The sequence below is a fragment of the Xyrauchen texanus genome, chromosome 36, assembly GCF_025860055.1.
Source record: "Xyrauchen texanus isolate HMW12.3.18 chromosome 36, RBS_HiC_50CHRs, whole genome shotgun sequence".
Taxonomy (NCBI): Eukaryota; Metazoa; Chordata; class Actinopteri; order Cypriniformes; family Catostomidae; genus Xyrauchen; species Xyrauchen texanus.
The window spans coordinates 2487326-2499825 of record NC_068311.1 but is presented as its reverse complement, the minus strand read 5'-3'; the positions used below and the strand labels follow the sequence as shown (position 1 = coordinate 2499825).

The 12500-nt window shown below is 41.2% G+C and overlaps 2 protein-coding genes across 4 annotated transcripts in view; both read left to right on the top strand.

Moving 5' to 3' along the window:
• Window positions 1–3882, top strand: part of zgc:162872 (BAR_ACAPs and ArfGap_ACAP domain-containing protein) — a 26932-nt gene extending 23050 nt beyond the window's left edge. For both annotated transcript variants that reach the window (XM_052106776.1, XM_052106775.1), the window contains exons 18-22: window positions 134–288; window positions 426–535; window positions 2718–2828; window positions 2972–3033; window positions 3161–3882. In XM_052106776.1, the coding sequence (XP_051962736.1) occupies window positions 134–288; window positions 426–535; window positions 2718–2828; window positions 2972–3033; window positions 3161–3312 (590 nt within the window). In that variant the 3' untranslated portion in view covers window positions 3313–3882. The remainder of the gene's footprint in view (window positions 1–133; window positions 289–425; window positions 536–2717; window positions 2829–2971; window positions 3034–3160) is intronic.
• A 1632-nt stretch (window positions 3883–5514) lies between these two features.
• The window catches only part of LOC127629642 (protein IWS1 homolog), a 21431-nt gene continuing 14445 nt past the window's right edge, over window positions 5515–12500 (top strand). For both annotated transcript variants that reach the window (XM_052106777.1, XM_052106778.1), the window contains exons 1-6: window positions 5515–5830; window positions 8204–8271; window positions 8441–8924; window positions 10974–11024; window positions 11125–11341; window positions 11419–11476. In XM_052106777.1, the coding sequence (XP_051962737.1) occupies window positions 5803–5830; window positions 8204–8271; window positions 8441–8924; window positions 10974–11024; window positions 11125–11341; window positions 11419–11476 (906 nt within the window). In that variant the 5' untranslated portion in view covers window positions 5515–5802. The remainder of the gene's footprint in view (window positions 5831–8203; window positions 8272–8440; window positions 8925–10973; window positions 11025–11124; window positions 11342–11418; window positions 11477–12500) is intronic.

Sequence of the window (12500 nt, the reverse complement as noted above, 5' to 3'; positions counted from 1 at the left end):
CTTTCAGACTAGGCTTTGTCAAGCTAGCATCGCAACTGGTCTTGACAAACTTGACAAATCTAGTTTTAGTTCACATTCCCATGAATTTTGTGTTTGATATATATTCTTTTTGGTTGGTGTGCATTTGCCGTAGAGACTGCAAAGCGACGTGCCGGCCAGAGGCTGTATCAGGCTTCGTTAAGTGGAGATCTCGTCGCTATGGCGACGGCGCTGGCTGAGGGCGCAGAGGTGAACTGGAGTAACTCTGATCAAGAGGGACGGACTGCTCTGATTGGTTCAGCCATCGGAGTGAGTGAAAGAGAGATCCACATAATGTTTATAAAGGCCCATTTGCACATTTGTGGCATTTGTCCACATATACTAAAAATAGCCAAAATTACGTGTTTAATGGCCATATATATGTGTGTGTGTTGGTTCTCTGGCAGGGTTCATTGTTGGCGTGCGAGTTTTTACTGCAGAATGGCGCTAATGTGAATCACAGGGATCAACACGGACAGGGCGCACTGCACGCTGCCGCTACCTTTGGACACACGGGGTACAAAACGTCCCTAATGCACAAATACGCTGTGTTTGTGTTGTGTTATAATACTGTTTTTCTCTATTGAGGAGGAAAGACTTTTGCTAATGAGATTTTCAATAGACAATGATGTCGGTATTAGTAACATCACAGCCTTCATTTCAGAACAAATTTCCGCACATCAGGATTTGATTGGACCATGTGAAGTGACCAGCCATGTGACTGATTAATACTGTTTTCCTCAGCAATGAAATCGTCATGAAAATGGTCAAATTTAAAGCTGATGTCATTTCTGCGCCACTAGCACCAACAAATGGAATTGCAAAAATAAACAATGAATACGCCCCTCGCCTGCAGGTGTTCAAACAGTCTGATAATCCCGCCCCCAGCTTGCACCATTGGATGAGTTATGTTGTTGGGGCAGGTCTAAGAGGTTGCTTAAAACAAACTGTGTCACAAAGACCGTGCTTACAGTTTTTGAGAAATGTTACACAGCTGTTACGCAGCCAAGCACATCCATGACAAACATTTTGACTGAATGTGGAATTCCAGTGATGACTTTAAACAGAGTGGTGAAAAAAGTCCTTTGTTTTATTTTTAATAGTGTCATACAAATGCATATACCTTTTGATCAGTAGGTGGCGCTGTCACCAAACGTTTTGAGTACCTTCAGATCGTGGCCCCGATGACACAAACCAAATTCCGTAATGATACGCCAATGCGTTTGTAATATACAGCATTTAAGACCACATTCCAATATGGCCGACATAGCAAAATTGGGTATCATTCAACTCTGTATGTCCCAAGGAATCTAAAGAGACAAGTTTATTTATTTCATTTTTTTCCCCCTCTTCCTTTTTCTGCCCAATTCCCAATGCGCTCTAAGTCCTTGTGGTGGCGTAGTGACTCGCCTCAAGTCTCAGTTGACTCTACGTCTGAGACCGTCAATCCACGCGTCTTATCATGTGGCTTTTTGCGCGCATTATCGCGGAGACGTATCACATGGAGGCTTCACGCTTTTCTCCATGATCCACGCACAACTCGCCACACGCCCCACCGAGAGAGAGAACCCCATTATAGCGACCAAGAGGAGGTTACCCCATGTGACTCTACCTAACCTAGCAACCAGGCCAATTTGGTTGCTTAGGAGACCTGACTGGAGTCACTCAGCACACACTGGATTCAAACTCGTGACTCCGGGGTGGTAGTCAGTGTCAATACTCGCTGAGATACCCAAGCCTCTACCCATTTGAAGACTAGATAGCACTGTGCCGAAACTGTGCAGGTAGCCTCAGGTCATGCTTGTGATGACATATACCAAGTTTCATGTCAGTAGGCGGACTCAATCATTATTTCACTTTCATAAACAAACCGATTTTTGTTCTAATTTTGTGAAAATTAAGCAGATATGTCATCATGCTGGGTAGGAAAGGTAGAGACTGGGCCTCTTGGAACTTTAATGGCTTACCCCTGCACTAAGGCGTTGCCAAGATACAGCCTCATGCCCATTTTGGCGTATGTGCAATTCGAGTGAGTGTCTCTAGATGGGACGCATCTAATTTCATGCAATTCCGACATACGGCCTAGGAGTATTTATTTATTTATTTATTTTTCGGAAGATTAGAAATGGCAGAAAATCTTGTGGGCGGAGCTGAAAAATGATGCAATATTTCAATGTGTGGCATGACGGGGAAAATAATGTAGTTATTTGGACTTAAACTTTAACCTGTTGGTGGCGCTAGAGGGTTTGAGTGAGAGACGCCAAATGTGGGTCAGATACATTTGAGAGTGTCCTCTATCAGTGTGCCAAATTTCATAAATGGTAAACGGTCTGTACTTATATAGCACCTGTGTAACCTTAGCGGTACCATAACCACAGCGCTTTACACTGTGACTCATTCACCCATTCGCACACCAATGACGGCAGAGCTGCCATGCAAGGCGCTAGCCAGCCATTGGGAGCAACTTGGGGTTCAGTGACTTGCCCAAGGACAGGGCCAGGAATCGAACCACCAACCCTGCGATTAGTGGGCGACCCGCTCTACCTCCTGAGCCACAGCCGCCCCATAACGTTCCTATGTACGGTTCTATGGGCCGCTGTAGACTTTATACCTAAATACATCAGCGGAAAAGTACAAAGAGTCAATTGTGATTTCATGTTGACCTGAATCTGACCGTGTTCTGTGATTGGTCGCATCAGACAGGTGTGTCTGCTGCTCAAGAAAGGAGCTAATCAGTATGCAGCGGACGAAAAGGGAAACGATCCCCTCAGCATCGCCGTAGAAACCGCCCACGCTGACATTGTCACTTTGTAAGTAACAGCAGACTGTGTGCGTGCGTGTGCGTGCGTGTGCGTGCGTGCGTTGTGCGTGCATGTGCGTGTGTGTGTGTGTGTGTGTGTGCACTTTATATTTGTCCAGAAGTTTCAAGAATAGTTCAATGTGTGTGTTTAAGGTTGAGAATGGCCCGAATGAATGAGGAGATGAGAGATTCAGAGGGATTCTTCGGATCTGTCGGTAAGATTCATTGATTGATCAGATTTGATTTGATATGTTGGGATGTAATACAGTGACATTTAGACATTTTTAATACTTTTTGAGGCATATATATACATATATTGTCTCATCCTCTCGTGTCTCTCAGGAGATGATGAAACGTTCCAGGATATTTTCCGTGATTTCAGTAACATGGCGTCGCATGACCCAGAAAAACTCTCTCGCCGTCAGTTTACCCGGAGCTCCGAGGACGGAGCGATGAACGAACTCAGAGATGGCGAAAGAGAAGAGGACAGCTAGAGAGGTCACTCTCAGGTCACAAGTCTTGTGAGGTCAGAGGTCAACACTAGGAGGAAAAGGGAAACTGTTACAACTATTTAAAAGCTAAAAATCTAATGTGAATGTCTTACAGAAAAGCTAAATAATGTCTTGAGCACTCGGTATTAAAAGTGATTTTAATGAGTGTGTTTGTTTATTTGGGGTTGTCTGGTCCAGATCATTTCATCAAAGTAAACGTTTATTTGGACTAAACTGACTGTTCTCATCATAGATTTTAGACTGTGTCATTAGACTTATTGACACTTTAATGAACTCATTTCTATTGGGCGTCTATAATGTACGATTCTCAGCTGAACTTTTACTGTCACTCTTGAAGGAAATCCACATGAGTGAAACCAAATCTGACCCTATTTACTATTTTAAAGCTCATTCCTGGTCTTACTGTGCACGATTAATACTGTGCATCATCAAAGTAAAATGGCTTTGTTTATACACACTTGCATTGCAATGTATTTTATGTGATACACAATATCAGTCTTAATGTCTTAAAAGTTTGTGTCTTATCCTAATTAATACAATAAAAGCTATTTAACAATGAAGTGCCGTGACTGTTCGTGACTTAAACATACATAGTTAAAATACACGAGTTCCTAGTTAAAATACACGAGTTCCTTGTGATGTTGAAGTCACTCTTTTAACCACTCCACAGATTTCATATTAGCAAACTAGTTTTGTGAAGTCGTTTAGGATCTTTACATTGTGCATGACACGAGTAATTTTTCCAAACAACTGTTTACAGACCGATTGTGTCACTTTTAATTGACTATAATCACAATTTCAGTTGGTCAGAAGTTAACATACATACACGTTAACTGTGCCTTTAAGCAGCTTGGAAAATTCCAGAAAATTATGTCGCACCTTTAGCCAATTAGCTTCTGATAGGAGGTGTGCTGAATTGGAGGTGTACCTGTGGATGTATTTTAAGGGCTACCTTCACGCCGTTTGCTTGGCTTCATGGGAAAATCAATAGAAATCAGAATTCAGAAAATAAATTGTGGACCTCCACAAGTCTGTTTCATTCTTGGGAGCAATTTCCAAACACCTGAAGGTGCCACGTTCATCTGTACAAACAATAGTACACAAGTGTAAACAACATGGGACCACGACGCCACCATACTGCTCAGGAAGGAGACGCATTCTGTCTCCTAGAGATGAATGTAGTTTGGTGCGAAAAGTTCAAATCAATCCCAGAACAACAGCAAAGGACCTTGTGCAGATGCTGGAGGAAACAGGTGGACGAGTATCTAGATCCACAGTAAAACGAGTCCTATATTGACATAACCTGAAAGGCTGCTCAGCAAGGAGGAAGCCGCTGCTCCAAAACCACCATAACAAAGCCAGACTACAGTTTGCAAGTGCACATGGGGACAAAGATCTGACAAAGATCCTCTGGCCTGATGAAACATAAATTGAACTGTTTGGCAATAATGACCATCGTTATGTTGGGAGGAAAAAGGGGTGAGGCTTGCAAGCCGAAGAACACTATCCCAACTGTGAAGCATGGGGGTGCAGCATCATGTTGGGTGGGTGCTTTTCTGCAGGAGGGACTGGTGCACTTCACTAAATAGATGACATCATGAAGAAAGAAAATAATGTGGATGTATTGAAGTAACAAACCTGACTCCGTTACACCAGTTCTGTCTGCAACTTATTGTGAGATGCTTGTGGAAGGATACCCAAAATATTCGTCCCAAGTTAAACAATTTAAAGGCAATGCTACCAAATACTAATAAAGTGTATGTAAACTTCTGACCCACTGGGAATGTGATGAAATAAATCATTCTCTCTACTATTATTCTGACATTTCACAATCTCCCCCATTCAAAATAATGTATAAAAATATATATTTTATATTTAAAATTTATATATATATATATATAATGTGAAATTATCCAAAAAGAGCTAATAATGTTATAGTGTTTTCTGTTGTCAAGATGTCAAGGTCCAGAAGTCTTTACAAGTACAACATAAACTATCATTTAAGTTGTAAGAACTTAAAAAATATATCAAACTTTGTTTTTTATTTTCATCTCTTGAATAGTGAATCTTCCAAAACTAATAAAAAAAAAAAACCCGGCAAAGACGCGCGCTTACGATGCCCCGCCCACTGCATTGTGGCGTCATTCGTTACGTAATTTTTAAGCGCCAGCGCGGTCCCACGCATGCGTCCCCTGAGCAAAACGGCGACACCATTTCATAGGAAGAAATGAAAACAGACAGAAATCAACTGCCGGTCATTTCTCAATAATTGAATTGATAAGAGCACATGTGTGTCCTGACGGAACCGGACGCGTAGAAGCCCCGACCTGATTTGGAGAAGTGAAGAACTTCTAAACTGCGCGACCGAACCGGTCCTGAGCTCAGTTACGGATCTGTTCTGTGATATTTGTTTGTTCGTTTGTTTGTTCGTTCGGGACGAGCTGAAGAAGCGCGGTTCCGTCCACAGCACAGATGGATGGAGATGAGGAGATCCGGTCAGGTATCACAACCACAAAATGTTGTTTTCTGTTTCCAGAGCCTTACTACAAAATACCAGTAATACCAGTTATTCTCATGATGCTCGTGTAGCCTAAACACCATGGGATGTACCAAAGAACCATGGTGTTATGCTTATGTTATACTTATAATGTAATCCGATTACAAATATTTCCAAATGTAATTTAGTCCAAATGTACTCTGTTTTGCAATCTGATTTCATAGTACAGATTACATGTAATCTGTTACTACCCAGCACTGGACATGTACTGTGCTTATTCCGTAGTATCTGTTGAAGTGTGTTGGAATATGTATACCTCTGTTGATAAAAATGGTAATTATTCAGTATTATGATGTTTATATCAAAGCGGCATTGTATTTTCATGTTTGTTGCACATGTTCCATGGTAATATTGTGGTTTTTCCTTTATGTGTATTGGAGTGCCATATAAATGAGTATGGTAACATTCAATGCCATGGTATGTATCAAATGGTATCTAAGGTATTTTCATTTTCACCGGTGGAAAAGGCTGATAACCGATAAATGGTTTTTAAATCGTTTTATAGGATTAAGAAATATTCTTGATCTTACTGTGACTGGCACATACAGGCTACGAGAGTCCAACATGAATAAAATCCCAAAAGCAGTTTATTTTGCAACTGAAATCCCAATAATAACTGGGAAATTTCAAATTTGGTGCATTACTATTGGCTTTTAACCATAAACAAATCTGAAATACACTGGGGATAGTTATTTTGAAATGACACAGATTTGGCTCCATAATGTGTTTATTTACCACATGAAGCTTTTTACAGCCCAACGGCACAGATTAAGCAACTATCGGCACTCATTAATCGGTAAAACCGATATATCGGTTCATCTCTAATGTTCCATGGTAATTCCATGATAAGCTTTGAAGTAGTTTTGTCACGGTACCAAAATATCAGTAGTCGGTACCAATACCAGTGAAATTTCACGGTACTCGATACTATTTTCGGTACCAAAGCAAAACACAAAAATGGGTTACTAAGCAACACTCTTTTAATAACAAAGTCTACAAAACATCAGCAGCACAATGTATGCTTAAAGTATTTTTGAATACTTATATAAGGTTTGCTTCAACTTTTAATTGAAGTTTTTACCAAGTACTAAAAAACAAAACCTAAATAAACAAGCATACAATAGAATGAATAAAAAATAATTTCCAAACTAATGTGCAAAGTGCTTTCTTATTAATAAAGCTGCATATGGCCAATTTTCTTCATGATAAGAAATGCATATGGACATATGTATAGATATGATAATCGAGCTGCATTAAGCGTGTGCGCTCGAGGGATGAGCGTCCCCGAGACAGAGTCTCTCTCAGGTGCAGTTTCAATCTCTCCCCCTTAGATCGGGACATTCACGCAACTCATAGAAGAGGCGCCGACCACACAGAGAAATACCAGTTTCTGAGTTTATAGTTATTAATATGATCCGCTTCTGTATTATTTGAACTTTAATAAAGCAATTTTACTGCATTTAAGATGTAACAATGGGATGTTTGCTTTAAAGAGCTCCGCCTCCGCTTATTCCACAATGGTACATGCTTCTGAATGCACTTTTTTAATTCACTAATACTTTGGGATCTACATAATATAAACGGTGAAAGTTTGGAGTGCATCTGTGATCTGTGTAATTCTGAACTGCTGCTCTCACGGGATATCGTTACAGTTTATTGTGATTTCATGTTACGTTAAATGAGATCAAACGACTATTCAACAACGACAATTTTTCTCATAAATTTTGTTTTTCGACGATGTCGATAATGTCGACTAAACGTTTCATGTGCTTTATTAAGTTTGATGCGTTTCCTCCTTTCGTCAGAAAATTGCGAAAGCAGCGTTTACAAACAGGTTTTTGCTGATCTATGACGTTTCCCTAACCTATGAATTTCCAAACCTGCTTTTTCCACTTTTCATTTCGATAAGATTCAGTTGAGACTCCGCCGCAGCTTTGCTTGTTGTCATCTTTTGCTTGTTGTGAGCGTTCGAAAGTTCCCGCCTCTGCATGGGTACCGGGTAGACCTCGGTACTCGGTACCCTGGTACCTTCAGAAAGTACCTTCGATTTTCACAATGTTACTGCCACAGTACCTTTTTTGTAAATGGCATGTCCTTGTGATCTTATATAAATCATATTAATATATTATAGCACTCATTGTTGCATCCTATTTCACATTATTTTGGACATATAGCCCATGACTATATAGTTTCATATCATTATATCTTGAGTTTTTTATCGAGACTCTGCGTCAGGATACTGAAGGCTGAACCTGTGATGAATATACTGTAAGTCACTAGGATTGTTGAATAAGTGCTGAATGTGTGTTTGTGCAGATGATGGCAGTGGTACTCCAGTCCAGGACGAGCAAGAGGATCTGCGACCCGAATCACGACAGTCAGACGTGAGTCTCTGATGATTTCTAATGAGGCAGTTGTGTTGATACTGACACTTTTACGTTTTTAATTAGTACTGGTTTACTTGGCTACCATGTTTATAGACAAAATTACTCACATTTTTGTGTAAAAAACACATTAACGCAACTATGATTTCTGATTGGTCGGTTCATGTAGGAAGATGGCAGCGATAATGAGGACACCACTCACGACAGGAAGTCTGATATCGCAGACAGCGGGTCGGATCACGAAGGTCGTGGAGGAGACGGCAGCGATTCAGAACCCGAACCACCGCGTCCCGCTGACAGCGACGATGATGAGGACAGCTCGCCTGTAAAGCGAATAGCGAGCAGCTCCGACATCGAGGAGGAGGAGAAGACGCACCCCACCAGCGACTCTGACCACGACGAGCAGGAGACGCGACGCAGCCCGAGATCAGGCGCAGGAAGCGATTTAGACGACGACGACAAACCTAAACAGAAACCGCAGAGAGCGTCTGATGATGAAGAGGAAGGTGGGAGATCAGAGAAAGGGAAGTGGAAATCTGTGATGAACTCTGACAGTGAGGAAGAAGAGGACAAACCGAAGGAGGAAGCAGGAAGTGACCAGGATGAAGGGCCCAAACGACGGGCTCTGGACAGCGATGAAGATGAAAAGCCTGGTATGTTTGATTATATAATCGAAATCATGTCTGTGTGGGTGTGGAAATTAGCTTTGTTGCTCAGCCAAAAAATTGGGTTCAAGTCCGATAATATTTAATAGCATTTCAGACAGTTTTTCAGATTTTTCTCCCCTTTTTCTTCACTATTTGGAATTCCCAATGCGCTCTAAGTCCTCATGTTGGCGTAGTTACCGTGGAGACATAGCACGCGTGGAGGCTTCACGCTATTCTCCGTGGCATCCACGCACAACTCACCGAGAGCGAACCGCATTATAGCGACCTCGAGGAGGTTACCCCATGTGACTCTACACTCCCTAGCAACCGGGTCAATTTGGTTGCTAAGGAGACCTGGCTGGAGTCACTCAGCGTCTTTACTCGCTGAGCTACCCAGGCCACCAATCGGCCAAATATTGACCAAATTAAAACAATCGATAAATCTGTTTAAAACATGAAAACGCTAATGTAAAAAAAAAAAACGATGGTTGATTTATGGTTCTCGCACTTTGCAAAAACTGTGAATTCAAATGCACAATGCAGAAATTATAGTAGCCACAGTATGTTGAAGGGTTGGCACTCATAAGAACATTTTCATTCTCGCATTGAGGAACAAAAACGGCGTTACTGACGTGACATTTGTGAAAGCAGCGCAATACATGATGAGATGAAACCATCCAAAAAGCTTTGAAACCAGCAAACTTTGACAGTGTTATCCATTAAGGCTGCACGATTGATAAACATTGAAATCGCAATATGGTCTTGAGCAATTACTAAAAGGCTGAGATTAAAATAGACTGCGTTCAGCGAGCGATTCAGTGAGCACTTCATTCAGCGTTGTGTAAGCAAGCGGCGCCCTCTAGCGGTGTGTATCATCTATTATATCCCTATAGAACCTAAAAGAGCGTTTTGTTCCTTTGGTAACTTTTTATTTGTCCATGATGTGGTTGATATGTCCATAGAATTGCCCAACATAAGCATAGTACATGTTTCAATATAGTTTTTTAATATTTCCATCTTCTATTTATCTTTCATTGTTGCTCTCTTAAATTTTGGACTGTCATGTTTTCAAGAGATCCAATAATTGTTCAATGGAAAAGGTTTATTTTTAGAACAATGAAAAGCTTTTTGTACCTCTGTAAACATAATTTATATGCAAAACAGTGATCAGATGACAAAATAAGGTATTTGGCAAAATATCAGTATCGCAAAATAGTTTTTGTTAAAATCTGTATCGGCCAAAAATGTTAATATCGGTGCATCCCAACAGAAAAGACACTTATTTGTCACCACCTACAGGTGTAAATATGCCATTAGTGTCACAGTGATGTTGGACTGTATATCGGCACTCTTGGAATGCTGCTCGTCCAATCAGATTCGAGGACCAGAAACGAAACTGTTGTATGCTTAAAAATAAATAAATAAAATAAGCAAAATACAAATACATAGCCAGTAAGAATAGAAATATTTATGGCTTATAAATATTCTCAATTCACTCACCATTCGCAGGTAAATTAAAAATATGAAATAGGTCTGTCAATCGATATAAACTTTAATTGAATTAATTGCATGACATGCTGATTAATTAATTAATGAAATATTTGCATACATCAATATTTCCTGAGAAAGGCCCCCAGGTACATATATTTCAATATAAATAACACTTTGCTATTTTTAATTGTCGATTTTTGTACATGTGTGTCAGATTGACGCATTTAAAGCATCTAACTGGTTTCAGCGGCAGAGTTAAAAGTAGTTTAAACTTTAAAAAAAATGGGGTGCTGACTGCCCCCTGCTGAAACGGCTCGTAAAAATGCATTGCTCAAATGGTCAGAAAATATGTACTATTATTACAGCATTTACGAACGGGTCAGGAAGAAGAATAATCACGTAAATTTTTATACATGCATCATTTTTTCTATAATTAATTGCACTAAATTAACACATTAAACACCTTCCATATAATGTGCCTCACCGATTTATCCGTGTATCAATAATGTGAAGTTTGTGTCACAGCTTTGTGAGATCTTTCTCTGTGATTCTCTGTGATTTCAGCGAAGAGGAAGAAAGCCATTCTTTCAGACAGTGAGGAAGAGGAGGAGAAAGGTAGTTTTCTTTCTGTTTGTAACACACACTATGACATCATCTGCTGCTTGTGATGATGTCATCTGATGATGATGATGATGATGATATGGTCTGCCTATAGAGGTGAAGAAGAGCCGGCTGGTGTCTGATGATGATGATGATGATGACTCTGGCAGTGATGAAGGCTCTGGAGCTCCTGATAAGAGTTTAGCCGCTAAACTGAAGGAGCTGGGCTCAGACAGTGAGGAAGAGGAGGACGGCAGCAAGGCAGACGGTGGGAAGAAAGACGAGAAAGCACTTTTCGGGAGTGACAGCGACTCGGGCGATGATGCAGAAGAGTAAGTGCTCATGACACATTATAGTTTCTTGTTTTTGTCTGTGTTCGTGTGTTACTGTCCTCTATTTGTTCCTTTAGGAAAATGATCGCGGATATCTTCGGTGAGTCTGGCGATGAGGAAGAGGAGGAGTTTACGGTGAGCTCTCATTTCCATTAGTGATGTCTGAATGTTGGATATTTACTAGAGCTGTCAAAATTAACGTGGAAACGTATGTGATGCATTAAAGTTGTGCCCCGAGTCACTACACTGACGCGCACTTTACACACAGACAGCGCGAGAGCCTTTCTACCAAGATTAGCCTACGAGCTTAGCATGAATAGCATAACGTGGCGGTCCCGTGGACATTCTATGGGCGTTACTGTCGTACCGTGGGCCGTACTGTCCTACGACAGATCCGCAGAGGTTATGTCGGTAAATAAAAGACCGTCAATCCGCGCATCTCATCACGTGACTTGTTGAGCACGTTACCATGGAGACCTAGCATGTGTGGAGACTTCACGCTTTTCTCTGCGGCATCCACGCACAACTCGCCCCACGCCCCACCGAGAGCGAGAACCACATTATAGCGACCACGAGGAGGTTACCCCATGAGACTCTAACCTCCCTAGCAACCGGGCCAATTTGGTTGCTTAGGAGACCCGGCTGGAGTCGCTCCGCACGTCCTGGATTCGACCTCGCGACTCTAGGTGTGATATCCAGCATCTTTAGGTGCCGAATATCACCCCTGGAGTCGCGAGTTTGGCTAGGGAGGGTAGAGTCACATGGGGTAACCTCCTCGTGGTCGCTATAATGTGGTTCTCGCGCTCGGTGGGGGGTGTGGTGTGTTGTGCATGATGATGCCACGGAGAATGGCGTGAATGTCTCCGCGGTAACACGCTCAAGTCATGTGATAAGATGCACGGATTGACGGTCTCTGACGCGGAGCCAACTGAGAGTCGTCCTCCGTCACCGCAAGGATTTAGAGTGAGATTGGGGAGAAAAAGTACGAAAAAAAATTATTAATTTTGACAAGATAATAATAATAATATATATATATATATATATATGTATATGTGTCATTTCAATTTCAACACATTTAAAATCTGTGATTTAATCACGATTAGCGTCAAAAAAATATAATTATTAATCGCGATTAACTACAAAAATGCGATTTAATCGC